The sequence below is a fragment of the Carcharodon carcharias genome, chromosome 20 (genome assembly GCF_017639515.1).
Source record: "Carcharodon carcharias isolate sCarCar2 chromosome 20, sCarCar2.pri, whole genome shotgun sequence".
NCBI lineage: Eukaryota > Metazoa > Chordata > Chondrichthyes > Lamniformes > Lamnidae > Carcharodon > Carcharodon carcharias.
The window spans coordinates 69,408,184-69,436,151 of NC_054486.1; the positions used below are offsets into that span (position 1 = coordinate 69,408,184).

The 27,968-nt window shown below is 40.5% G+C and overlaps 1 protein-coding gene across 3 annotated transcripts in view; it reads right to left on the reverse strand.

Annotated features, from left to right (window-relative positions):
• LOC121292802 (inverted formin-2-like) overlaps window positions 1–27,357 on the reverse strand; it is a 76,273-nt gene extending 48,916 nt beyond the window's left edge. Inside the window, exons 1-3 of one of the 3 annotated variants that reach the window (XM_041215216.1) lie at window positions 27,154–27,357; window positions 3,566–3,975; window positions 542–657 (exon numbers count right to left, since the gene is read on the reverse strand). In XM_041215216.1, the coding sequence (XP_041071150.1) occupies window positions 542–657; window positions 3,566–3,956 (507 nt within the window). In that variant the 5' untranslated portion in view covers window positions 3,957–3,975; window positions 27,154–27,357. Of the gene's footprint in view, window positions 1–541; window positions 658–3,565; window positions 3,976–15,908; window positions 16,808–27,153 lie in introns of those variants that run through there. The other 2 variants (XM_041215215.1, XM_041215217.1) reach the window with 2 other exon arrangements.
• Window positions 27,358–27,968: the final 611 nt, after the last annotated feature.

Sequence of the window (27,968 nt, forward strand, 5' to 3'; positions counted from 1 at the left end):
CCTCCTCCCCCCACCCACACAGGCAGCGCTGAGCACTACCGATCGCATTCCACGCTGGGCAGGCCTTAATTGGCCAGCCTGCATAAAATCGCGGTGCGGTGCCAATCACGAGCAGCGGTCGGCTTCCCGACCGCCCTCGCCGAGCACCCTGCCGAGGGCAAAACTCTGCCCCAAGTTTTGACATGGAAAGGGCACAAAGGGTACAATATATCATAAGTAACATTAAGTTCAATCCGTATAACTAAATAATGAGTGCGTATAACTAAATAATGAGTGCAGGTAGTGTTTAATTTAAGCAGTGATTTATGCAGGATTTTAATTGTAATTGTTGCATTTTTTTTTTTCCCAGTTGACACTAATCCTTTGAAGATCCTGTCCACAGATCCGTGACAGAAATGCTGAAAAAGCTGCCACTCCTCTCCCACTAAGAAAGTCAAGTGATTTAATAGGAGGATCAGTTTACTTATCAGGGTGTTCTCACAGGGTGCATATGTCGGAGTGCAGTGTGTGTTTGGAACGGTAATTTTACAAAAGAGCTTGCCTTGTAGTGTTCCAGCGCATCCAAAGCCAGATCGTGACCTTCCAGCGAGTAGATAAATAGTGCAGCTAACAGTTCAAATAGTTGTTTCTTTACCGTGATATTGCCTGTGTCCAAAGCTATAAATCAAGAGTTGACATTATCGTTATTTTGGATAAAATAAAATTCTACTTAAGACAACGAGATCTTGTATTATGATTTGCTTGTTCCTGTTGGCGTTTTTGCAACAGCTTAAATCCAAATCTCATTTTTAATTACCTATCTAACTAAATTCAAGCACAATTCATTGGCCTGGAATTTGCAATAAGAATAACAATGGCGGATCGGTGCTCACAATTATATAATGGAGAAAATCTGAAGGCAAGACCTGGTATATGCATTTGCACAGTTAAATACAAAAATCCAAAATTTCCTGTCAGGTGGGGTAGGCCACTGTAGTTGTTTTCATAGACTCAGCAGTCAAATGACCAACAGTGTGAACTTGCTATATACCCAAAACAGCTGAAAAAGTTGGGTTGGTGCATTCGAGAGTGAGTGAGATTTTTAATGGCACGATAAAGGATAATTAGTACTGAACAATCTCTCTGGCCCTGAAAAATTGGAGTCTCATTTCTTCAGAAGAAAATTAGTATTGGAAATTTAAAATATGTTTTGTCTTTTACCACTCACTTTAAATCCTATCTTTGTTTTCCAGTGTTTTTACTTCCTGTACATCATTTAAAATGTATTTGTATATCCTGCTGACTCTTCAGAGCTCAGTGGGGATACTTAAATCTCATTGGTTGAAGAGCTTTGCTATTGCTTGCTCCATTCACACAGAGCACAGATCGCCTGTACAGGGCACCATAGGATGCCCGATCAGGGGGAAGTCTCTGCTACCAAACCTCAGTTTGTGGGCCATTCTCAGCAAGTGTCATTCCTTTGCTACTGCAAGCAAAATTCAGCCCATTATTCTGCAGTAATAAAGCAAAATCTTACTCAGTTAAGTGAAAATCGTTTACGTATTGGGTAATGTCATGAGTAGCTATTTAATGCCCTCGTAATGTACCTTAGAATGCTGTAGATTGCAAGAAAGGCACAGCTAAAATAAGCATCAGAGTTATTTAAAAGTAGTGGACTGCTGCATGTAGTGTTGATTTACAGGATGTCAGCGAATTTCTGCTATTACTGTCTTGTGATGGAGCTGTGCTGGACCCAGTTTTGTGTTGTGCTCTGAAACGGTTTGATTAATTTAGAATTACTGAATCATAGAATGGTCACAGCACAGGAGGCCACTTGGTCCATCGAGCTCATGCTAGCACAATCCAACTAGTCCCACTCTCTCACCCTTTCTCCAAAGCCCTGCAATTCTTTTCCCTTCATGTACTTTTTCTGTTTTGAAAGCCTCAATTGAAACTGCCTCCATCACCATCTCAGGCAATCTATTCCAGATTATAACCACTTGCTGCACAGAAATGGTTTTCCTGATGTTGTGATTCATTCTTTGCCAATCACCTTAAATCTTTGGTCTCTCAATCCTCCCACCAATGCACCTGTTTCTCTCCATTCTGTCCAGACCTCCTCATGATTTCTGAACAACTCCGTCAAATCTCGCCACCACCTCCTCTTCTTTAGCACTAAATCTTGATACAGATAAACATCTGTCACCCAATAGGACCAATCTCTAGAGAAACTAGTATAATTTGGCCAGATTTAAGAACACCTTTTCTCTCTCATCCTTTGGGAAGTTTGTAACTGATGCCAAAAAAAGGTAGCATGCTTGCCAGTAACTTGATGTACTGTCTGCAACAGAAATGATTACTTGCTTCCAGTTGTACTGCTTTCCAGTACACAGGCTGGAGCCTCAATCAAACGCATTAGCTGATTTGCAGCATGGCATTCAGTCAGCACCATACTGAGCAATAACTTCCTTTTTTTTTGATTACCAATTTTAGAAATTGGATATGGAGAATTAGAGCCCGTAATGGAGTAAAGATGGGGTTAGGACTGTTCAATACCAATGAGTGCATTTCAAGGCTTTGTAATATTGCACTGACCCACCATGTGTAAATGATGATTAAAAGCCATCAAATTTATTTTTTTTTGCTGAAGGTGACTAATGCCAATAAGTTAAAGATGAATATTGTACATTGCAGCAGGTATTGTACTATAAGGAACAATTTATGATACTTTAAAGGATATTGTTTAAAGCAAAGCAAGACAATGAAACATCAGTATTTAACCATACTGGTGCAGTGAATTGGCATTCAGGGGTATTGCTTCCAGATTCCAGACAGATTCTTGTGATGCAACCTGATTCATATCTTGATCTGAACTGCAGAATTATGATCATTTTAATGATAAGTGCAGGATTCTCTTTCCCTTGGTGTTTCTTTCTTATTGCAATGCTTGTTGTTATTACATACATCAAGAAAAGTTGAAGATATGAACCAACATTAAAACACCACTATTGGTAATCTACACTATTTCTAGAATAATGATGATGATGTAAACATCTCCTGAATGCAAAGGGGAATGAGATTGTCAATGTGAATGAAATTTATGTGGAGGACAATGGGAAAATTCAGGATTATTTTTTATGGATGGAGTTCCTTTTATCTGATTGGTAGGATTCACACGTAGTAATTACTTGAACATCACCAAAATTCCTATTTAGTCAGGAATGTTACAGTAAAAGTGGGCTAACATATTTAGTTAATTTATGTTAAATTATTATTTTGACTTACAATTGTAACAGTTGTCAAGTAAACTAAATTATTTTTTTTGTTAATAGCTTCTACTGAGTTGCAGACTTTTTTAAATCAATTATTATACAGCCAAAAATGATCATTTGGAAGAATCTCTTTATTCCTTTTCTTATATCTTTTGTTAATCCTAGTTTTCATTTCTCATGAAATCTAATTCTAATGTATTTTTGTTGATATTTTTGATTGCCTTTTAAGTCAGACAGAAAAAAACTACTGAGCACTCTAATCTGCTCGAACCCCATAGACTGAAACTGTACTGAGGCATGCTCACTCTTCATACCTTGGGATAGTTTCCGAATGTAGCCTTCATTATTCACAATGTAGTCAATGCCACTTGAAGAGTTCATCACAGCTCGTACACATTTAACACAGGTGAGCTGCAGGAGGGCATCAGAGATCCTTGCTACACCTCTTCCAGAGAGCCTGTCTAGGGCCTCTAGCAGTAAATCAAGTCCATCGAGCTCCAGAAACTGTACCATCCAGCCATTATTGCTGTTTTCCAGTCGCTTCTTTAGGCCTGAGTAATTGACAACGGTTGGGACTTGCAGAAGCCGGATGCAGAGTTCAGGTTCAGCATTTTCCAGGTTGGCCTCTGTATTGTCTGTATCGAGAGGGGTAACTTTTTCCTTCACGAGAGCCCACTTCTGCACACCTTCCGATTTTCCAGCCATACTTATGCACTTTGTTCACCTATGAAATGGAATGAGGACTTGTTAATACAAGTACAGTGTTTCGAGATATCATTAAATCAGGCATCATCTTGCACCATCACTGCCTCAGAGCAGCTTTACAATTCCACAACAATGACACAAAGCTCACTTGCTAGAAGCATGTACTGGAAGTTCATGTGCACGTTGCGCATGACTTTCAAACCATTGATTCCTGTTGGTGGACTGGACTAGCAAAATTACACCATGTCGTCATTTTGTGGAATGCAAGTTTAAACAAAGGGTATTGTGCTAGCACAATCAGTTTTTACTTTCAACATGTTACTAAACCTTGACTATCCCTGCAGATCCCATTAAGATAGATTTCAAGAGCTCAAGTGTTCTGAATTGCAATGGGAGAAAAGCAGGGGAGAAGATCAATGCCAGTTCATATCCTTTTCTGAGCCACTTACTGTTTTAGATGCTTGGAGAAAGATTGATTCAAAGCAGTAATCATTTTTTCTTGATGAATCTGCTGCTATGTGTTAAAGTCTGCTTAATGAGTTTTCAGAGAAAGATGATACAATTTAACACTGGGGTAAATTCAAAGAGCCAGGAATTGGTTCACCTGCTAAGACACAGTAACTAACTTCTTTGGCAGGTTACACATTCAACCTGAATTTTGCTGCAATTGTTACCTTGACTGGTTTGGTGGTGGGAGAGAGCTTCTGGGACCACCAACTATTCTCAAGTCTTTTAAACAGTTTGCTACGCTGCAGTCACAAGTACTTAATCATCTGAGCAGCCTTGGATCAGAAGCACTTTGAACGGAAGAGCTGTAAACTGCTGAAAAATCCTGATGCATTGCTGAGCTGAACTTCTATACTTCATTTGCCTTCATAAGAAATCTCAAGATTTGACAGTTTGAATAAATAAGTACAAGAACAAATTAAACCAAATTAATCAAGAATTTAGTAGTTGAATTTTCAATACAATCTACATGGCAAGTTTTAAAAATGACATTGATTTGTAGTTTAAGATATATTCATGTTTTTAATGTAAAAGTCTGGACACTGAGAGCACACAACACGCACTTGGATGGGTGGCCTCTATGATTTTACATCCTTTAATCTTTGTCCTTTATCCTGATGCATCTCATTATACAGGCACAGGAACAATATTTTTGCCTCTTTAATGTCATGGATCTATAAACCAGTCTTTCAAATCCAGGAAATGGTTGTGTCAGTGAATCAGGATGTAGATGTTTCTGTACAGGTTAATTTTCTAGTTTCCTGCTTTTCAGACTTGACAAATAGCAGCCAATGTTATTCCAAGGTTAAGTGGAAACCACTAAGTGAACGTTGTCATTGCTGAGTCCTAATTGGTTAGGACTCTATTATTTTTATTCATTCACAGGATGCAGGTGTGGTTGGCAAGGCCAGCATCTGTTGCCCATCCCTATTGGGTATCTATGTTTCAGCAGCAGGGTGAAGTATGGGAGTTTCTCGCAGATGTTAAGAAAAATTCAGTGCTTCCAGTGTGATGTTATTTTAAAGGGTGAGTACCTCAGGGGTATAGCTATGACACTGCAGTGACAATTCTCTTCAAGTATGGCTTTCTGCTTCGAATATTGGTTTGCAACCTATGATTCCTAATGATATATAAATCTATTAAAGAATCCTCATAGCAAAAGAGAAAAATTGCATTAAAAATGCAAATTTATGATAATTCCAGCAGATTACTGTTGGTTATTTAAGATTTTATTTGTATAATATTCCTCAGTTCACTGTTTGAGACATTCCCTTACTTCAGTGTCAATTTTTTCTATCATTTTCAGACCAGCTTTTAAGGGAGGGAGACAGGGTTACGCTGCTAGAGTTATTTAAGGAGGTTTATGGGAGAATAAACACCAACATGGACTGGCTGGGCCAGAAATCTGTTCCTGTGTGGTAGATTCTGTGCATGCTGTAATTGATACACATCATTGCATAGGATATGCAAACAGTTAGAAAAGGATTGCACAAGTTAGCAGTCCACAAATGGGAATTTATAAGCTAGCAGAAATAAATGCCTATCTTACTAAAGAAGGATTTGCATTTATATACAAAAATGTTTTACAGCCACTTAAGTATTTTTGAAGTGTAATTACTGCAGTAATGAAAACTTTAGCTTCCAACTTGCACAAAAAAACCCGCACAAAAATAAATGACCAAATTATGTTTCTACAGGTGTTGGCTGAGGGATAAATGTTGGCCAGGACACAAGGAGAGCCCCCTCGCCTCTTCTTCAAATGGCATCTTGGGATCTTTTACTTTGAGAGAGCAATTTAGCATCTCGCCCAAAAGACAGGCCTCTGTAATTCTCCCTTAGGCTAGCACTTCAGGCAGTACTATGGCCAGGAGTGTTTCCTGCAAGCACAACAACTTCACCAGTAAACTCCTGCGATCAGAGACCCTGGTCACCATCTGCAACCCACCCACCCCGGCAATCAAACCCCTCCCTCTGATCAACCCCACCATGATCTTTTGGGAAATCAGTACTCCTGGGTTTCCTGGGGGTAGGTAGTTTCTATTTTAGAAACGAATGAGCAAATGCAATGTTAACCTAGCACGCCTCATCTCAAAAAGCTCTATTAAATGAATCCCTGCTGCCGGAATGTGTTACTTACTTCTCAATAACTATTTCTAGATTCTTGTTGAGCAATGATTCAATAAGAAAGAAACTTACGCAGCAGTTGTCCTTGTAATTTAGCAGAGGTTAACCCATGCCCTTTTCTTAAAAAGACACTTGCCGTCACATTTAAATCCTTTTAAGGCATATTTAGCTAATTTACTTTTAAAAGTAAATTTGTTTGCAAGGGTGTCTTAATTCGAGAGATTAGAAGTTCTTCATATAGATAGTATTAGTTTTGCAGGCAGCTGATATTGAGCCTGCGTAACTCATTTTACTGGGAAATGTTACCCAGTAACCTTGCAACAGATTAGACTGAAATGCTAATTTCAGCAGAACCATTGCAAACATTAATGCCTAATTCTTTATTGTTGTATAGAGGATGTTTCAGCCACATGCCCACAACTGTTTCTATTATACAATAGATTCCATTTTTCTTTCAGAAACTGGTACAGTGATCTGCAGTAAGTCACGTGAAAATAAAACAAAAAAAGAGAGAGCACTTTGTAGCTGAATTTAACCTAAAAATATGAGGGTCAATTTTTCAACTTTGGCACAGATGCTGATCTTTTTTGCTTCAGTAATCATATTTTCTGAAATGGAAAATGCAGCAGTCTCATATTTGCTAATAAATTTAGGCAAAGTGAACTCTTGCTTCATTTCAAAAACAGAATTACCTGGGAAAAACTCAGCAGGTCTGGCAGCATCGGCGGAGAAGAAAAGAGTTGACGTTTCGAGTCCTCATGACCCTTCAACAGAACTTGAGTTCGAGTCCAAGAAAGAGTAAGGTCTTGGGGGGGGGGGGGGGGGGAAAGAGAGAGAGAGAGCGAGCTTCATTTGCTGTTTTGAAAGAAGTAGTGTTAACAAAGGTTAAAGTCATCATCCTATTGTGAAGGGGGGATGAGTTTTAAGCTTTGGTAGAATAATTAATCCTTTTTTTTCTAACTGTACTTTTTATGGAACTTTTTTCAATAGGTGCTTTTCTTTTACTGGAGCAGGGTTTTAAAAAAAAGGATTCAAAACCCGGATTGTTGTTTGATTTAAGAGTCAGCCAAATCCTCTTTCTAGCTCCAGTGCCAAGTCGTGAGACTACTAAAAGCATTGTCAGGTTACCTAAGTTAATTTTGGCGATAATGTCAACATCTGTGCAGAGTGAAAAAATAGCAGCTCCCAAAGCCCTAACAATCTATGCTCTGACAACTCAATCTTACCTGAATCGGAGTTTTTTTTATTTGTTGGTCAGTTCTGTTTGAATATTGTGGGCCTGGAGGTTTACAGAAGTCTATTTTTAACACTGTTCTCTTATTGGTGGATAAATCCTAAATCAGAATGCCAAGACCTGTATCATCAACTCAGCTAAACGTATGTTAGTCAACGTTGCGGGGGGAAGATCTCCCCAATTGCAGCAGGAGCTACATTCGTAAGAAGTGTGGATTGGGGAATCAAAATTACAGGGCTGAATTTTTCAGGCCATTGGAGACAGGCTGTTAAGATGTTGGCAAAAGGCATTGGGAGCAAATCCTGACGTCTTTACCAGGTGTTACCAAAGGTAGCCAGGCTGGTGGGAGGAGGTCGCATGGAGTGAGGTGCGAAGGTAATTAAACCTGTTAAACAACAATTAACAGCCATTTTTGCCAGGCTTTTGTAATGTTGTGACAGTTCCATGGGAAAGCGGAGCTTCAGAGCCTCGTCCGCTATAATTGTTGGAAGCTTAGCGGGATATTAACATTGGCTGCAGTAGGAAACTATTGCAAACAGCATGGCTTGGCAGAGGGTGTGGAACTGCGTGTACAGTAGCAATCAGGGGCAGGGACAAATTTAGCTAGCACAGCTTGGGTATTTGCTTGAGTGCTCCTTCATACTTGGCACTTATATGTACAGGGGAAGGTGGGTACGAGGCGCAGAGAACTGAGCACAACTACTTACCATGGACTTCATTTTCTTATTACTTGGAGACCTCCAGTGAAGAAGAACATCAGAGAGATCGAGCACTGCAGCCACAGGGAGAGGGGCAACAGGTACAGGGAGCAGGGAAGTAGCAACCAGAAGGGCATCAGGATCATCCGGAAGGAGGCAGGGAAGAGGAGGGTGCAGAGGGGCAGTTCTTGCATGCAGAAAATGATACCCCCTCAGAAAGAGTCTACCGTCTGAGGCTCAACTTCCTGCAGCTGTCAGAGCAGTAGTGTCACTTCTCCAGAGAGAAGGTCACTGAGTCCTAAGGGAAGTGGTGGGCACCCAGTGCTGGTTGCATTCAAGGCTGAGTTTCTAAGCCTTGGGATCATATCAGAGGTCTTCTGGAGATATCTGTGGGTTCCCCACAGCTCATCGTTACATCAAGGTGGTCACAGATGCGATGTTCAAGAAGGCCAACCTGCTTGTGTGGTTCTCCACCAATCCGGATAGTCAGGTGAGGAGGGCTACAGGATTCAGAGCCATTGCTAGATTCCCCCAGATGTAGGGTGTGATTAGTTGCATGTGTGAGGCCCTCAATGCTCCTGCAGACCAGACAATGACCTCCTTCAACAGGAAAGGCTAACACTCACTCAATATACAACTGGTCAGCAACCGCTGCAAATGGATCCTTCTGGTCTGTGCAAGATTTCCGGAAAGCTGCAACAATGCTTACGTACTAAGGAGTCCCAGGTGCCACATCTTTTCAGGCCCCCTACACACCTTCAAGGATGGATATTGGCTGATAAAAGCTACCCACTAAAGAAATGGCTACTTACGCCTGTGAGGAACCCAAGCATGGATGCAGAGGAGAGATACAGCAGATGCCATAGGACAACTCGAACAATCATTTAGCAGGCCAAAGGCCTTCTCATGATGCAATTCTGATGTCTGAATAAATCCAGTGGAACATTTCAATATGCCTCAGAAAGGGTCTCTCTTTTGGCTGTGGTCTGTTGTGCTCTGTACAAACTGGCACTATAGAGGGGTGAAACTTTGAATGATGAGGACAGTCTGGAGTACATTGCCTCCTTCAATGATGAGCTTATGGAACGGGATGGTGAGCAGGGACAGCAGGCAAGGCGCAATATGAGATAAGCGCACGGGACTCGCTAATAGCGGCACGATGCATATGAGCCTTACTTATGTACACAGTCGATCTAATAAATATTTCACCTCCTGCAGGTCTGTGTTGTGTACGTGATTGCCCTTTTTCTGGAGCCATCATCACTTAAAGCAACAGCATGGGAAATACCGTGACCTTGATCGATGTACTCCTTCCCATTACAGCCTTTGTGGGAGGCAGTGAACTGTTAATGGCCTAGTACTCGTCTTTTTAAAGAAAAAGCAAAGGATTCTTTTGGTGCACCATTTCACAATTAATTTAGGACATGTACACGGCAAGGTGATATCTAATATCAGGATATTGTCATGAAATGGTTTCACAGCTTACATTTTCTTAAAAGACCAGTTCCAGGTTTGTGGGTTAATTGGTTCTCCTGGTTGTAACAACATTTCTGAGATACCAGCTTCTGGCTGGGTTGCAAAGTAGTCTGAAGTTAGTTGGGAGATTTAGTTTCAGCCTGTGGCCAGAGACTTGCAGGGAGAAGTTTTTTTTGGTTCAGCAGAAAAGAGAACAGAACTGGATAGGGGTATAAAGCAGTGTATGAGCTAGCTGAAAGGGCTGAATTGTAAAGCTATGTGAGCAGATCAGATGCGCTGCGGAGCTCAGTAGGTTCTACCAGAGTTGACCACACTGAGGACTGGGGTGGTTTAAGTGGTGTGATGTTGGAAAGCCATACCATGAGGGCTGTTGTAACCTGAGAGTGAGAGGTTCCACAGAAGTATACACCTTTTGGAGATCAGTGACCCTGGATATTGGAGGGAGAAACATAGCTGTCGGAGGCTACTTGAGGATTAGACTGGCAAGGTGGAAGAGTAGTTGAGCTCTCCCGGAGAGCTGGGAAGTACTACGTGGTGCCGCATATTGCAACATGTTGCCTAAGGAATGTGGGATTTACCCCTGTTGTATTAGCTATTTAAAATATAGTTGTGTTTCTATTAAATACAATTTGCCTATTAATTTATTTAAATCTGGTTTTTGTTTGGTTGTTACAGTAAAGATCATAAGTGAAATCATGCTCATCAGATTTTTTCCATTGGGGTAATTTGGTTAGCTAGCAGGAAGCAGAGAGTAGGGAAAATGGGTCTTTTTTTGGGAAGCTGGAACTAGTGCAGTGCCACAGGAACAGTGCTGGGGCCTCAACTATTTACAATCTATATAAATGACTGATGAAGAGGCCAAATCTGTGGTAGCTAAATTTGCTGATGACACCAAGATAGGTAGGAAAGCAAGTTGTCAAGAGGACATAGAGTCTGCAAAGGCATTTAGACAGGTTAAATGAATGGGCAAAACATTGGCAGATGGAGTATAATGTGGAAAAATGTGAACTTGTCCACTTTTTGGCAGGAAGAATAGAAAAGCAATATATTATTTAAATAGAGAGAGATTGCAGAACTCTGCAGTACAGTGGGATCTGGGTGTTCTGGTACATGATTCATAAATTAGTATGCAGGTGCAGCAAGTGATTAGGAGGACAAATGTAATTATTTCATTTATTGCAAGGGGGATGAAAAATAAAAGGAGGTTTTGCTACATCTGTACAGTGTGTTGGTGAGACCACATCTGGAGCACTGTGTACAGTTTTGGTCTCCTTACTTAAAGGATATAATTACATTAGAAGCAATTCAGAGAAGGTTCACACAGCTGATTCCTGGGATGAAGGGGTTATCTAATGAAGAAAGGTTAAACTGGTTAGGCCTGTATCCATTGGTGCTTAGAAGAATAAGAGGTGTTTTTATCCTGAGGAGACTTGACAGGGTGAATGCTGAGAGGATGTTTACCCTCATGAGAGAGACTAAAACTAGGGGACACAGTTTTAAAAATGAGTCACCCATATAAGATTTTTTCTCATGATTGTTAGGACCAAGAATCACCTCAAGGAATTTAACAAAGACTTCAAAGGTCCATAGTAAGCCTTCACGTGGCCCCACCTGAAGTAGGTATATCATTCCAACTGAGAGAAAGGTGGCCTATTCTTAAGCCAGTATCACATTAACTTGCCAAAATGAGGAATAGACATTGTTTTCTTCCTCACTTGTCTCTGTTTCTTCTTGGTGCCCTTAACTCAGGCCCCAGTTGCTGATTAGAGAAGCGCTGGTGTTGACTTGTTCTGGCTCTGAACGCTGCAAGATGCAATTATGTGATGATGACAAGTGCTGATGCTGTCTGGTGCTGGCCCTGCCCGAGCCTGTCCTGTCAAAGGGTGGGGCCCACATTTAGCATGTGGTATACTCTCCGTTTTGGGCAGCTGCTTGTTTTACTTGGCCAAAATCCCTGACACTGGGGAAGGGATTTTTACTCCTCCCCATTTCTTCAGGAGTTTCAGCCTCTATATCGCAGCATGTTGAGCTAGTAATTAGTATTCAACTGAAAGTTCAAGTTGCATTCTGACAATTCTAGGTAAACGCATTTTACCTTGACAAGTCCACGGACCTATTTAAATTTCACAGACCAAATAAGTCAGAGCCCATCTTACTGTATACTTATAACTTTTACATTGATAGGCCTAATGTGAGCAAAGCAGTGTGCAGCATGGAAGCATATTTGACACACACTTAATCCTAAATTACAAAATGAACCAAATGACCTTTCCTTTAAAAAAAAACTCTCCTCTCCAATTCTGGAAGGAAATAATATTGGCCTTCAATCTCTGGCATATGATATTATTTCCTTCCTGGTTCCGTGATGAAGTTTTGCTGTGGTAAAAAATAAATGCAGCAATGCAATTTGTTCAACAGGACAGGATGACACTCTGCTTTTAGATGTGGGCAAAAAAATTGGTTAAATCCTGAAAATGGGTTCGCGGATTGGGATGTGAGAGGAACATGCAAACCTTGTGCTGCCTACTAAATTAAATGATAGTTAACATGAAGCCCTAAGCTAAACATGCTGTTGAATGGATTTGCACTTCAAGGTGCCCAGGCTCATGTGAGGCTAATATCACTTAAAGTTAGCCTGCACAACTTAAAGCCAGACTGCACATTTTAAAGGGGAGGTGCATTCCAGCTCCCTGAGATGCCGGAACTGGATATAAAGCTTGGAAGGATGGACATCATGCTTCCTCGCTACTGCCTAATCAAGTTACAGTTCTTGGGCTATCTGAAAAGAGAAAGGTACAATTGGGTAGGGTTTTGGTGAGGGAAGGAAGAGAGAGCAAGAGGTGTATCCTTAGACCACCTCAATTTGCACATTAGGAGAGAGAGTGTGGGATGAGGTGAAAGTGGGATGCAAGAAGGAAATTAGGTGGGAATGGTCCATGAGCTGCTGTGTTTTCAGTCCACCGTTGGCTATGGCCTCGACTGTGGATGCTCCAATGATTGCCAGCACGATCTAGGCCCTGCAGCTGTTGTCTGTTCCCCCTCTAATTGGCTCCTGCTGCCTGCTCACGTCTGGCACTTTGTCCTGCAAGAGCTAAGCATGTCATTGAGTGTGGTGCAATATGTTTGGGTGATGTGCCTTTCATAGTTGAATAGCTGACAGTGTGCAAGATGAGAGGTTTGGGCGTGAGGCTTGCAGCAGTCAGACTGTTGCGTTGGTGAGGTGAATCTCTGAATGCTCAATCTGACTCATGGTTGTTAGAGAATGTTGGTAGATAAGTGAAGGAGGGATGGTGAAGGGAGCAATATGTGAGGTTAGTGGTTCATCTGTAAGGATATGGCATTGTAAGATACATTCACTAACCTTAACCACTCATGTGGGGTTACTGAGCTTTTTTCTGTGCTACACTCAGATCCTGAGGTCATGAAATCTCAGCTCGCTGCCATGTGGATCTTGGTGCTAAAAGGGGCATTTAGGCTTTAACCACAGTCCAGCAATCTGCACTCTAGCAGAATACTGGATTGCTGAGGCACTGCTTTGTGGGAGTGGCACGGGATCCTTGGAGCACATACCCACTGTCCTCACTCAGGATGACAATATTCATGCTCCCATCACTGCCATTCCACCAGGGTCCCTGCAGTTGCCTGTCCTCCATCCCAGACTGCAGCTATACATGCTAAGATGTTGTAGTCCTAAGTCAAACTTTAGGCCACAGCTGCAATCTTTCCCAGTGAAAATCAACAGCCTTTCACCAGCCCTGATGCAGACACCGGGGTATGTTATGATCTAGCAGGTGATATTTGCCAGGCTGACCAAATCCACAAGGGAAACTTGGTCACACTATCTCAACGATTTTGCAATTTGTATTTATTATGAGAAGGCTGGTGCAATGAAGTCAGAAGTAATGAGTCCATGACCACAATTAGAGATTTTAAAGATTAAATTAAAACGTTTATTAACAAAAGAAGCAAAAACTTAAAAACACAAGATTAAAAAAACAAGATTACAGTTATGCCGTTATAACAGTTCCCAAGATTTCTGCTTAACCAGACCTGCTACTACACATGTCCTTTAAGGCAACAGTCCAAACAGATTCCAAATTTATAAAGTCATCCAGAAAATTTACCACAAGCACCTAGTGGACAACTTTGGTTACTGGAACACCAAATTCTGCAGGGTAGCTAGAGGTTTTTCCCCTAAATCTGTTTCACACAGTCACCTTTCAAGATCTCACACGACCACACCTCACATGGCCTTCCATCCTTTAAATATATTTTATCCCTTTTGATTGGCAAATCCCATTGTTTCCACTTGTCTTTAGAAGTTACTTTTCACAAAATATAAAAATCTTTCATGTTCTCATTATGGCCAGCACTTTTGGGAAAAATCACCGTAATAACCTTGCCTTACTTATCTTGTCTGTTGTAAACATTTTCCTGTCCTTTTGAAAATCAAACACTTCTCCACTTATCTAAAAATGCAAATTTCACAGCGTATCTGCCGACCTCACCCTAGCTCCACTCATCTTCATTTTAGACGCCTGTTTTACACCTCACTTCTTTGATAATTTAAACCGTGCAGTCTACCTGTCTCCAGATTAATTAACTTAGTTACAAACATGGAACAGCGCACACAAACCTGCTTTAAGATATCCTACAGTAATATCTGGAAAAATAGGATAGTTTCTTGGTAGGTAGCACTGCATAGGAGCACTAGGGTAAGAAAAAGCACCTGCAAAATAGACACTAAGGGAATGCACAAGGGCCACTAGTTGGCCTTATTTGGAAGATTGGATAGTTTATTTGATAAAATTGGTTTGGAATGGTTGTTTTCTGGATTTTATTTCAATTCTGCTGCTGCTGATGGCCCACAGCGCCTCATGGTTGCCCAGTCTTGAGTTGCTAGATCTGTTCGAGAGAAGAACACTCGTGCAAAATAAAGGCATCGTCATAACTGCTGCCATGATATTGGGCATTCACATGCATGATGTGGTGAGCATGGTCACACATCAACTGCACATTCAAGGAGTGGAAGACTGGTACATCTCTGCATTTAGATGCAATATCTGCAATGGCAAGTATATGCAATCGATGGCATCATGGTGAAACCCGCTATCTTGGCAAAGCCACGTGCACAATCTACCTGCTTCTCTCTGGTTACAGAGAATATAATGAACTGCTGTATGCTATAAGGAGCATCTGTCACCTACCTCCCTTATGCATCAGTGGATGGTGAACTGGGAGGTGTTAAAGATCACCTGCTCCAGCCTTGAAGGATCCTGAAGTGCTGAGATTCAGGACACAATCACCTTCACAGCCACTGGCAGTGCCATCCTCACCCTGTTCTAAAGTTGCAAGAGATGACAGATTTCCACAAGCACCTCCATAGAACAGGCAATTCACACATGGCTCCTGGCTTAGGTTCCGGTAAGAGAAATACTCTCAGAAGCCTCTAGGTGGATAAGATCTCCTGCTAAGAGCCTGTCTTCTCTCACCCGACCTTTTTCTCCCTCTGTGAGCACCTTGTCCTCTCCTTTGCTGCCTCTGCTCCATTTCCCCCTCATGCTGCAGCCCAAGTGGGATGGTAACTGTAGCATCCATGATTGGAAACAAATAGTCTGACCAGAACATTTGAAAACAGAACCAAGGCTTTCTCCATGTGAAGCATCACATCTTGACGACATCACTAACTTTAAACAGCAGTAGGAAACACACAGCATGTCTACAAATTCAGAACGACCAAGCAGAAATCAATCAACAACTAAGCTGAAGGTAGTTGATGATCCCTTTATATATTCAAGGAGTGGAGACCTTCCTGCTGCTGAATGCACATTTAGCCATGTGTGGTTAAGACAGGGCATTAACTGGAGAAGGAGGGGGCAAAAATTCCAGCGTCAAATCAGCTTACATACTTACTGACGTCATGGTCTGCCTGTTCTGCTTCAACTGCACAATCCGAAGAACCACGCTATCGCCCTAACCAAAATGGTGTCCATCATGAGGCATGCTGGAGGTGTGCACATGCAGTGCTGGCTTCATTCTGGTACCAAACTGGCACCCAGAGCGCTGAAACTGCACCTGCTAAGGAGCCGAATTTTGGGGCCGGTGCATTAGATACATTGGTACCAAGTTACTGTGTGATTTGCAGCAAAATTTAAAGATACATTTCAAGCATTTATTAATGAAGTCCGAAGAAGAGCCGTATTGGACTCGCAGCATTAACTCTGTTTCTCTCTCCACCGATGCTGCTGGAGCTACTGAGTTTTTCCCAGCACTTTCTGTTATTTTAGATCTCCAGCACCTGCAGTATTTTTGTTTTTATTATTCATTAATGAGAGGTGATTTGCATGTTATTTGATTAATGCTGTGTGTTATGTACTATGTTTATCAATCAAACATGGCCTGCATGAGGCAACAAATTGACTAAAGCTTGCTTTCCCCCTCCTCTTGCTCACCATTTTCTGCGACATTTATGCAGAAGACGTAAGGCTGGGCGACTTGGTCTCAGGGTTTCATTAATGCATCTAGATGCTAAGGAGTATACAGGACTCATCCTCCATTTCCCCTTTATCTTTTCCTTCTCCAGGAAATGCCTCACCTCCATTTGGCATTGTAATCAAGAATAAGGCAAAGGATGAATGTCAATTCTGTGTCTGTCCACCTTTTGGTGATCTGTGTTGCCTCCCAGTTTGAAAGCAGGATAAAACATGATGCAAGGTTCTGAAATTTGACCAGTGTAATGGAAACCACTACTCAGTGGAACATAAGCAAAATAATGTAAAATTGCCTTGATGCCAGACTTGATTGGACTGGAATTTTCTTTTTACATTTTCCCTGACTTTTCTTTGGAGCAGAATTTTAAGCAATAGTTACAATCATTGAAAAAGAACATGCTAAACAAGCAAATATGAAAGAATCCATAAAATTTATACTCAGCTTGCACAACACATTCCTAAGCTCCAGTCTCTCACTGGCTCTCAACCCGATGACTTGTGGATCTGGGGCCAAAAAGCGTGGGAAATGCTGTTCTGCCAGCTCTTTTCCAGGAACTACCGTGGCCGTTGAACTTAAAGTGGGCAATTATATCATTTTCCACATTTTCCATCACTATCATCACAGCAATACAGGGCTTAAGGTACAGTAGACATCCAGCATTGTGATAGTAGGCAGGAGGGCATTTAACTTCCCAACAGCCTCCTGCAGAAGTGCAAAATTTCACCCCCTGTCAAAGAAAAACTGATAACATTCAAAAAGTGTCTGGACTCCTCTTTTGCTGTAATGTGTTCAGCCTGCTCTGCTCAGTGGCTTCAAACAGGCATCTTCCTCTTTCCTCTCTCCCTAAGGTAGGCTCACATCGTGGGTGGGAATTCTCAAACTAAGCTGACCCCCAGAAGATTCACTGGAGTTGGTGGCACAGGAGAAAGCATAGCCCTTATGTTGATAACCTGCTGCATTTCTGGTGAAGCAGAAATTCTCATCTCCAGTGACTAGCTTTGAAGTATTTTTAGAGTTTTATTTGCACAGTAACAGCAAATTCTAAAGTGGATTGTTTCCCCTTTAATAAGAACAGCTGTTATTTATTGCTGAGAAATTCTTGGCAACATTTTCCAGTAGGGCAGAATATCGCATTACTTGCATGAAGTAACAAAAACTGCAATATTTTGTATCTTTTAAAATGGATTTTTCTTTCACCAGAGGGTGGAATAAAAACAGGGAAAATCTCCTCTCTTATTTATTCATTCGTAATTCTGTTTTGCATAATACAATGTTAAAATTTTAAAATTAATTTGGATCTCCACAGATCCCTGAGCAAGACAGGTAGATAAAGTGATCAAGAAGGTACTTTACTAGCTGAGGCCTAGAGCATAAGAGTAGAAATGTAATGCTAGAAAAGTGCAAAGTGCTTATTAGGCCACAGCTAGAATGGTGCTTACAGTTCAAGTCACCATGTTACAGGAAGGATGTGACTGCACTCGATAGGGTAAAGAGAGATTTATAAGATTGTTGCTAAGGCTGGAGAATTTTAGCAAGGAGAAAAGATTGGTTAGGCTGAGGTTGTCCTCCTTGGAACAGAGAAGGCTAAGGGGAGATTTAATTAAGCTATATAAATTTATGAGTAGCCTAGATAGAGTGGATAGGAAGGAACTAGTTCCCTTAGCAGAGACGTTAATAATCTGGCGTCGGGGTCAGGGTATAGAGTTAAAGTAATTGGCACATAAGAACACAAGAAATAGGACCATGTGTAGACTATATGGCTTCTCAAGCCTGACAGGAAGGGTTGGGGGTAGTTGAGGAGAAATGCTTTCACCCAGTGGGTAGTGGGGATCTGAAAATTTGGTGTTTCTGAAATGGTGGTAGAGGTAGAAACCCTCTGCACATTGAAAAAAGTATTTTGAGATGCACTTGAAGCATCATAGTCCAATAGGGTAAGGGCCAAGAGCTGGAAAATGGGATTAGGCTGAGTAGCTCTTTTTCAACTGGCATGGACACAATTGGCTGAATGGCCTCCTTCTTTGAAATAAATTTTCTTATTCCTATTATTTTTTTCTAGCTGCCCTGCTTATTTTGTCTGTATCACAAAGCATTAAAGCAAAAAGTCAGAGGGAAATAAAGAACTATATCTGACAATTAAATAATTCCTTAGGCAGGTTCAGGGCAACTCCCAGTACATGGCACAGGTCTTAACTGTGACACTGCATCAGCCCTCACTCCAGAGGCATTGGGAGAACCATCTGCAAATTTGTATGTACCACAAAGATTTACGCTCAAATTAAAACCTGGGAGAAGAGAAAAAGACTACAATCAGATCTAGGTGCATGGGGGAATTGACTCATCTTACAAATGATACTTAATGTAAATAAATGCATCCATACAGGTACAGCTAACACTAAACATTCTGTTCTGAACTTAAGAGACCTAGGTAATGAATGTTTAAAGGTTCACAAACAGTGTCACCCAGCTATAGGAAAAGCTACTATAGTATTGGGATGTATTCTTAGAGCAAATCAATGCAAAACATGAAGTAATTAATATGTGCCCTTCTACAAAACAGTGGCTCAGTATCATTCAGTATACTGTGTCCCATTGTGGTTTCCTCACATGGGTGACACAGTGGTTCTGGAAATGATTCAGAGGAGGAGCAATAGATTAATAGGTAATTTAATAACTCTTAGTTACAGGGCCGATGCAAGAGTATTAGCTGTCCCAAGCATATCTTCAGCCTTGCCTCCCTGTCTACCCCCACAATTAATTTTCAAAAATTAATACTGTACATTAGTATGAATAAAAATTCTGTATTTATCATTACAAATTTATTTTACATAAACAAGGAGAATATTAAGATACTGATTGTCCATTTTCATTGCTCTACACTTTTCACAGGATATGTATGAGAAGAAATATGTATTATAATGTGTAATATGGCTCACGTAATGTGTTACTGTGTGTTCCTGCAACAGTTACTAAATGATTTTATGCACAACGTACACAACCAATAATCATTATGATAGAGTGGACTAGGTTAAGTTATGTTCTTTGATATTATGTACTAGATTGCAATTTTGGAATAGTCACAAATTTGTAAAACTTTCCTATAAATAGAATGAGAAATATCATATGAAATTTTGGGAAAAACTGCAATGTAAATACATGGGAATCTTTATGTATGTTAATATATGTGGATATATATCAGCAGATCTAGACCTTACATCCCCACTGTTGAAGCCTGTTTGTTTACTTATGTAGTTTCATTAATAGTTCATTCAGTTCTTCTGCCGCCCCCAACTTTTGCAGCTCTAGTGTGGGCCAATTTAACAGACCTAGTTTGCCTCATTGTTACACCTGCTCTGCTTAGTTATCATGATATGCCTGGAGAACTGGGTACTTTACTGTGCAAAAGGATGGAGTTCAGGAAAATGCATTTGATGTATTTAAAACAATGAAGGGACTAAACTATATCCATGTGACTAGATAGTTTGAATTAGACAGGCTGGGTAGAGAGAGGCAACACATTTTTTTTCTCGTCCCTAATTGCCCTTGAGAAGGTGGTGATGAGCTGCCTTCTTGAACCACTGCAGTCCATGTGGTGCAGGTACACACACAGTAGTAGGGAGGGAATTCCACGATTTTGACCCAGTGATAATGAAGGAACAGTGATATAGCTCAAGTTTTTTTTTTTACTTATTCATGGGATGGGGGCATTGCTGACTAGGCCAGCATTTATTGCCTATCCCTAATTGCCTTTGAGAACTGAGTGGCTTGCTAGACCATTTCAGAGGACATTTAAGAGTCAACCATTTTGCTGTGGGTCTGGAGTCACATGTTGGACAGACTAGGTAAGGATGGCAGATTTCCTTCCCTAAAGGGCATTAGTGAACCAGATGGTTTTTTATGCCAATTTACGACAATCGACAATGGTTTCATGGGGCAGAATTTTCTGCCTGTCGGGCGGGCGTGGAGCCGATCCCCGCCGGAGAAGCGGGCCCTGCCAGGGCTCCTGGTCTGCCCACCAACCTTAAGGTTGGACGGACAGGTCCTTTAATTGTATAATTGATCCTGTCAATGGCCTCAATTGGCCACTGACAGGTCGGTGGGCCCGCAGCTGATTTTGCTGTGCCCCCACCTTCCTGAAAATTTAAATGGGGCGGGATGATGTTGGGGGTTCCACCCGACACCATCCTGCATCATTTTATGCGTCGGCGAGTGGGCCCCGCCTCCTGCTCGCCGACGGCAAAATTCTGCCCATGGTCATCATTAGACTTTTAATTCCAGATTTTTATTGAATTCAAATTTCACCATCTGCTGTGGTGGGATTCGAACCCAGGTCCCCAGGGCATTACCCTGGGTCTCTGGATTACTAGTCCAGTGACAATACCACTTTGCCACCACCTCCCCTGTCATGATGGTTTGTGACCTGGAAAGAAACTTGCAGGCGGTGGTGTTCCCATAAGTTAGGTAAGTATAGAATTAGGTTAAGTGACAGGAGGTTCTCATTTTTACTGATGGCCATGAAGTTTTGGAACAAGTTGACAACTTGTGCAGTGAATACAGATTCATTGTAAGAGCTTGAAAGAGAGCTGGTTCAGGATTTGGCTGACGCTGGTGTCACTGCATATAAGATGGGATGTGAGGTGATGTGACTCATGATGACTATGAAATTCATGCTGACCAATTTCAGGAGCTGGAGAGAAATTTCTCAAATCTTTTACTCTGAATTAGCCTGGTGTTTTTTTATCAGTTCCTCTTTGCCTCCTCAGGGGATTACATGGCTATTGATGGATGGGGAGCATCAAGGTCATGATGATTCACTGCAACGTGATAGTGTGATCCAGGTTCATTGGACCAGCTGGTCTTTTCCTGTCCATCAACATTATGGCCAGAAATTTCCCCGTCGGGGGGATTGTGTGTGGGCGGGCGGAGGGTGGGTGCAAACCCGATTGGAGCCCCCGATTGGGTCCACGCCGCCATTTTATGTGGGCAGGCCAATCCAGCGTGACCCTTGCCTGGGAGCGCTGAGCGCTCCCTGTGCGAGCAGGGGGGGGATTTCCCTGAGTGGTTCCCTGCGCTCTTTCACGCTTGCATGCAAAAGAGCGCAGAGATCTCCTTGAGGCACAGAGGTGCCCCAGGGAGATTTATTTAAGTTTTAAACATCTAAATAAAGGAATTAAAAACTTTTAAAATATGTCCCCTCATGTGACAAGTCAATGAATTTTTAAAATAATTTTAATTTTAATTTTAAAACACTTCATGAAACCTCATCCTGCCTGTGGATGAGGTTTCATGAAAAATGTAAAGGCTGCCAGACCTATTCACCCGCCTGCCAACCTTAAGGTTGGACGGGCAGCTCATTTAGCTGTTTAAATTAGTTTTTAACAGGCCTTAATAGGCCTTTGACAGGTCGGCAGGCGCACAGCCGCCGCCGAACAGAAAATCTAAATGACGTGCGGTGACGTTGGAATGCCCGCTCAACGTCATCACAAGTCGTTTTACGTGTCAGCGAGAGGGCCCCACCCCTGCTCGCCGACGGAAACTTTTTCCCTATGTCCTTTGTAAATTATCCTAAAATTTCTTTGTAAATTCAGACAGAGTAAGCTTAGTGATTTGTAACGAAGAAGCTGATGAGATTCAGCAACAACAGTGCAGTATTCTACAGTGTAATGATAACAATGTTTTACCAAGTTATCAATTGTCATGATAAGTTAATGTGATCCTGTTAAAATTTGTAAAGAATTGCTGCTCTGCTCTTGTGCCAACAAAGATTGCCAGCTGGTATAGCACAAACAGAAGTTGCTGAGCAAGAAAATGTTACCTGATGAGCTTCTACCCACTTCCCTTTCTGTAAAATACATTAATGTCTGCTTAATTAATGAAGATATATTGAGAAGAAAATCTGAATTCTCAATGTGGTTTTCAGGGCAGTAGAGCCTACATTTACTGCAGTGCAGTTTAGAAATAACTAGGTTTCCTAGTTTTATATTAGCAGATATAAAAATGATGATGAATTCACTGAAGACTGTAGTAGAAAAACTGAATATCAATAATGCTACGGAAAGCTGTTTCTATACAGTTTCTAAGTGCTGTGTATGATAGGGTGGTTCAGCGGCACAATTTCCTATCATAAACCATGACATTTGTGTTGTTTACTTTAATAAGTTTGCAAAACAGTACCAATATATTTTATACAGAAATTTTAAAAGGTCTGTTCGTTCTTTACTTCAGAGAAAGTTTTCTGGCTTTGCTTTATTTGTGAAATTAGATCAAACAGCCATTTGTAAAATGGGATGTTAATTTCCAAACTTTCCATTCTTGCTGCTTCCAGACAGTTGAATTGAAGTGTGAAGCAATGTTTCCCTCAATCATGAGCCACGGGAATTCGATGAGAGGCTGGTTGTTTTTTAACCCCATGAGGGTCGGCTGTATAAAGGGTACATGTGGTTAGCTCTAACTGCACAACACAACAGACTTCTACATCAGTGAAGTTTTTTTGAATTAACAATCAAAATGAAAGTCTGAAGTTTAATCACATGTGCCTTCCTTTAGGCACAGGAGATGCCAGGAGTCTGAGATTTCCCTGCTCAAGACAGCTGAAAGCTAGTTTGCAGAATCCTTGCTTACAGTACAAAGGTACTTTCAAATTACTCCAATTAAATCAGGGATAAAGTTTCTGTACCCTTAAAACCCATGAAAGCAACTATTTTGGGGTTGGCAAGTTATGTAAGTAACTTATGTTTCTCTTATGCAAGTTTGAATTAACTGTGGCATAATACTGGCAGACATTTCTAACAGATCAAAGCCGCACTGCACTGGCCTGAGAGTTAAAATGGTCACAATCTAAGCCTGGGCCAGCAAATGTCTTTTACAGTCTCTCACCACTACGCCTGCCTGAAACCCATTGGACTTAAAATTGGCCCCCGAATGTCATGTGGAGGGGAGAAATTAGGGAAAGAAAAAGTGTTCCCCTATGAACTTTGATGAGCACAATTATTCTGCAGAAATATGATACAAATTATTTTACTTTAGCGTTTCTCTTAATGAAATAGTTGTTGTTTTTCACTCTTCCTATTTTTATTTGCAATATTAGAAAAATTGTCAACCTGTTCATGGGCTTGCAAACTTTACAGCCAAATATTTGTAAATTTATTGCATATGTGCATTGGTTACTTTGATAAAGTTAATCGTTCTTTAGTATAACAAAGAACAATTTGCACAGATAGTAGAGTGACCAAATCATTGAGTATATATGATGAACCCCTCTGCCTCTTCACCTACTTTTACGGTCCTAAAAAGGTACCTTTATTTTGTTTTGGCATCCCATTTTTATCTGATTATGCTTCTGTGAAGCTTTCGGACTTTTTACATTAAAGGCTCCATATAAACGCAAATTGTTCTTATTACTGTTTCCATTGCATAAACTGAAGTCTTAAAATATAAGTAAAAGCAGTTACGAACAGAGTGAGTTGTTAAATATCCTAGGTAGCTATGATATTGGGGCCATTAAGCTTTTGAGTAAGGGAATGTAAGCTAGAATTCCCATCTCGTTTAGGACATATACCTGAAAGTGCGAGAACTATCTAGAATTTCTATTTTTCTATTTGTATTTCTGAAGCCTGTTTGTCAAAGAGCACTTTCAACTCTGAGTCCCATGGTTGTGGTTTAAGCTCAGAACATCTGCAGACATTCCAAGGAAATCAACAGACATGTTATTATTTCAGGTGTTAAGTTGTCAGCTCTTTGACTGACACCATAAATGTTTATAGAATTTCCTCTTTTGTTTCAGATTTCCAACATTTCCAGTTGATTTTTTTTTTGCTTTTTATTTATTCTAGCACAGTATTGAGTGGATGCCCTACTCGGTCAGGGGTTAAGAGGTTCCCCCTCCTTGTTCTGGTGGTGCAGGTGGACATTGAAGATAATTTGAAGAGCAGTGAGTTCTCATCATTGTCTGGCTGATATTCTTCCAAATAACAGACCCAAAAAACTGATTAACCAATACCCTGTGGAAGATTGTTGGTACAGAATAGCCAAATAAGCCACATTGGGGTGTGGGCAGAGTAGACAGGGAAAAATTGTCCCTATTGGTGCAAAGATTGAGAAAGAGAGGACACAGATTTAAGGTAACTGTCAAAAGAAGCAATGGCAATATGAGGAAAAGCTTTTTTATGCAACGAGTGGTTAAGATCTGGAGTGGTGGAGGCAGGGTCAATTGAGGTATTCAAGAAGGAAGTGGGTTGTTATCTGAAAAGCAAGAATGTGCAGGGCTACAGGGCAAAAGCAGGGATTGGCAGTAGGTAAATTACTCCTTCAGAGAGCTGGCACAGACATGTCAGGCCGAATGACAACCTCCTGTGCTGTAATAATTCTGTGATTCTATGATTTCAAAAAGCAATTCATATGTGATATACTTTGAATTGGTTTGATATGATAATTTGCTTTATACATGCAATTTTTTAGCTGACTGTGTCACTCTTGTCTACAAACTGAATTGTCCTGCATCCTAAGTTCAAATAAGGCCCTGTCATTGCAAGACAATTACTTTCATGAATCTAAAGCCAACCAAACAACCGACCTAGAGCATCTGATCCCAACTGATCACATAAGGAGTCAAAATAGAAATGTGTGGAGAAGCTAAACAGGCGGTATCACATCAGTTGTCTTTCATACGCTCTGTCTGATAGTTATATTGACGTCAACAGTCAGAAAGTGTGATTCTGCATCTCCATGCCCAAGTTCACCCCTGTGATATTGATGGCGTCACCATATCCAATATCCATATTGGACCAAAGCTATAATGGTCAAAGAATTTGATCATCTCTGTCTGTACTATTAAACTTTTTAACAAATCAGTCTCTTCTGTAATCAGATACTTATCTGATTCTATTTTAAACAAACTGATTTAATATAACTTCAGCTCTGGGAATTACACTGCAATATCTATTACTTTTGTGTCAGTGTGGGGAAGGACCCGTCACTACATCTGTCCAAATACAGGAAACTATTACGTAACTACTGGCAGCACAACAGGATATTTCTAGGAGAGTATTACAACGATGTGACATTGACGGCATAATAACTATAATGGATAGAAATGTTTGGAAGCTTCAAAAAATGTACCTTTTTGAGAGCAGAATACAGATGTTTGTATCTCATTTCATAAATATTTCAAGAATGTTCCTCTATGACACAAAGGCGTACCCATGCCACACCTGTGTTAATCTTTGTTAGTCAGCTGTGTGAGCCGAGTTTAAACAGTTGCGCACGGTGATTTATGTTTCTTAGAATCTTGACATCTGCTTCATATTGAGTGAGTTAACAATTCAACATTACATACAGAACATTCCCTTCTCACCAATTATGCCGTTCAGTATCATCATTTCCTCTGAATGCTGGTGAGGAGTTATTTAATCAGTCCTCTTCATACAACTATTCGAAACTGAATTTTCTGTTCTGTAAAACCTTGCTTCACCAACATAATTTTTTTTAAATTAGCAAGTCATAGGAAAACTATTTCAGATCTTTGTTTGGCATAAGCAGGAAAGCAATCTGTTCTGAATGAAGTTTGCCTGTCTTTGCTATCAAATAGGGGAAGTGATACAACAAAAATAAATGTCATTCTAAACTGACTCTGATGGACAGCGGTGGGCTGGAGGTTTTTTATCATGTACGCCCATACACACTTGAGGAATGTAAGCTATAATTGTGGCAGAACTTAATCATACCAGTTGCAGACTGTCATCAGCAGTTAAGAATTCCTAATGCTAGCTGGGCTCACTGAACATTTACATCCTATTGCATTGTTATCTGCTGAATTATTTTTCAGAAATGCATACTTTTGATGCTGCAAATTTATGACAGTACTGTATTTTTAAATACAACTTAATTCTAACCATTTGACTTGCAAAATGATTAAACTGCCCAAGTAAACACAATCCACTTGGTAGCACTCTTGTTTTGGAGTCAAAAAGTTGAGATCCAGGCTTTGAGCACATAAGCTAGGTTGACATTTCTTTGGGGTATTGAGGGTGTGCTACACCGTCGGGCGAACCGCATTTCAAATGAGCTGTTAACCTTGTTCTGATGAAGAGTCATACGGACTCGAAACGTTAACTGTATTCCTCCCCGCAGATGCTGTCAGAGCCGCTGAGTTTTTCCAGCTATATTTAATTATTGTTTCAGATTTCTAGCATCCGCCGTATTTTGTTTTTATCGAGCTGTTAACCTTGCCTACTTGTGTACTCGACTGATGTCACATGTCAACATTTGAAAAACATCAGGGCCAACATTTGAGCTGGTACACAGAGTATCAATGGTACTTCACTTCATTTTCTACTTGGGATGTGAGCTACATGTAAATTGGCTGCTGTATTTGGCCGCATAAATCAAAGGCCTGCACTGCTTCAAAAAGTGATTTGTAAGGTGTGGTGTGTTTTTAGTAAAGTGTTGTAAAAGCATTCTTCCTCAAGGAGAAACAAGGAAAGCATCAGTCCAATGTTGGAAAATTTCCAAGCAAAAAGCTCTGTTGTAAAATGGTGTTCAACTATTCAAAGTAACTGCACAATTTACATAAGATGACTTAGGTATAAATGAGCATCAAAATAGTGTCAACTAAACATTTTCTTTTGATTTTAGCACTGCCGTTAGAATGCAACAAAGTTCAGCTACTTACCAATAAATCCTAATCCTGACAGCTTTTTGTTTACTTAAAAGAACCAAGTTTCGTGTAGTTTCTTTTCAGTCCTTTATCGAGCATTAGCACACTATCCAAGCAGCCAACTCACTATAGCAGCGTTCTTTTCCAATCTGCATTGCTCATCAAGGGTGTAGCCATCTGGCTCCACCTCCCCACACTGTATGCTCTGAGCACAGGACAAAAATGTTTCTTTCAGAGTTGAAAATCTGCTGTGTAAAGTGACATTTTGAAATCTACTAAAACCAGTCAAATCCATAATAATATATTATGCAACAAAACGTTATTTTTATGTTGAATCCTAGCTTCTGAAGGGTCATATTTCACAGCTAGTGAAAAAAAATACACAAATTCCAATTGGTCATATGCAAATTTTTTAATGCTGACATCCTGATTTCTCTGGTAACTTGGAAATGAGTCACTTAATAAGGAAGGCTGCTGTTTTTGTAGGATAAGTGGGAAATCTGACTACTATTGCAGTTTAAGTGCCCAGAAATGAAAAAAAAAATTACAATGATTTTGACTTTATTTATAGTGGATTGTAATAGCAGATAAAATAAGGTTGGATCAATGTATTGTTATCTTATTGCTGTGTTTTAGGATTTATTCAGGGGCTTTCAGAGAAACACTTAAACGTTCTAAGGTCTAAATAATTTCTGTATATAAGAGAACATGAATGTGGTGAATTCTGGTGTGAATCCTAATTCATTTTGTCCAATTTAGAATTAAAATGTGTTGATATTTGTAAACATATAAAACAAGAAAAGTATCTTAAGAAAGAAACGCTTGCAGTT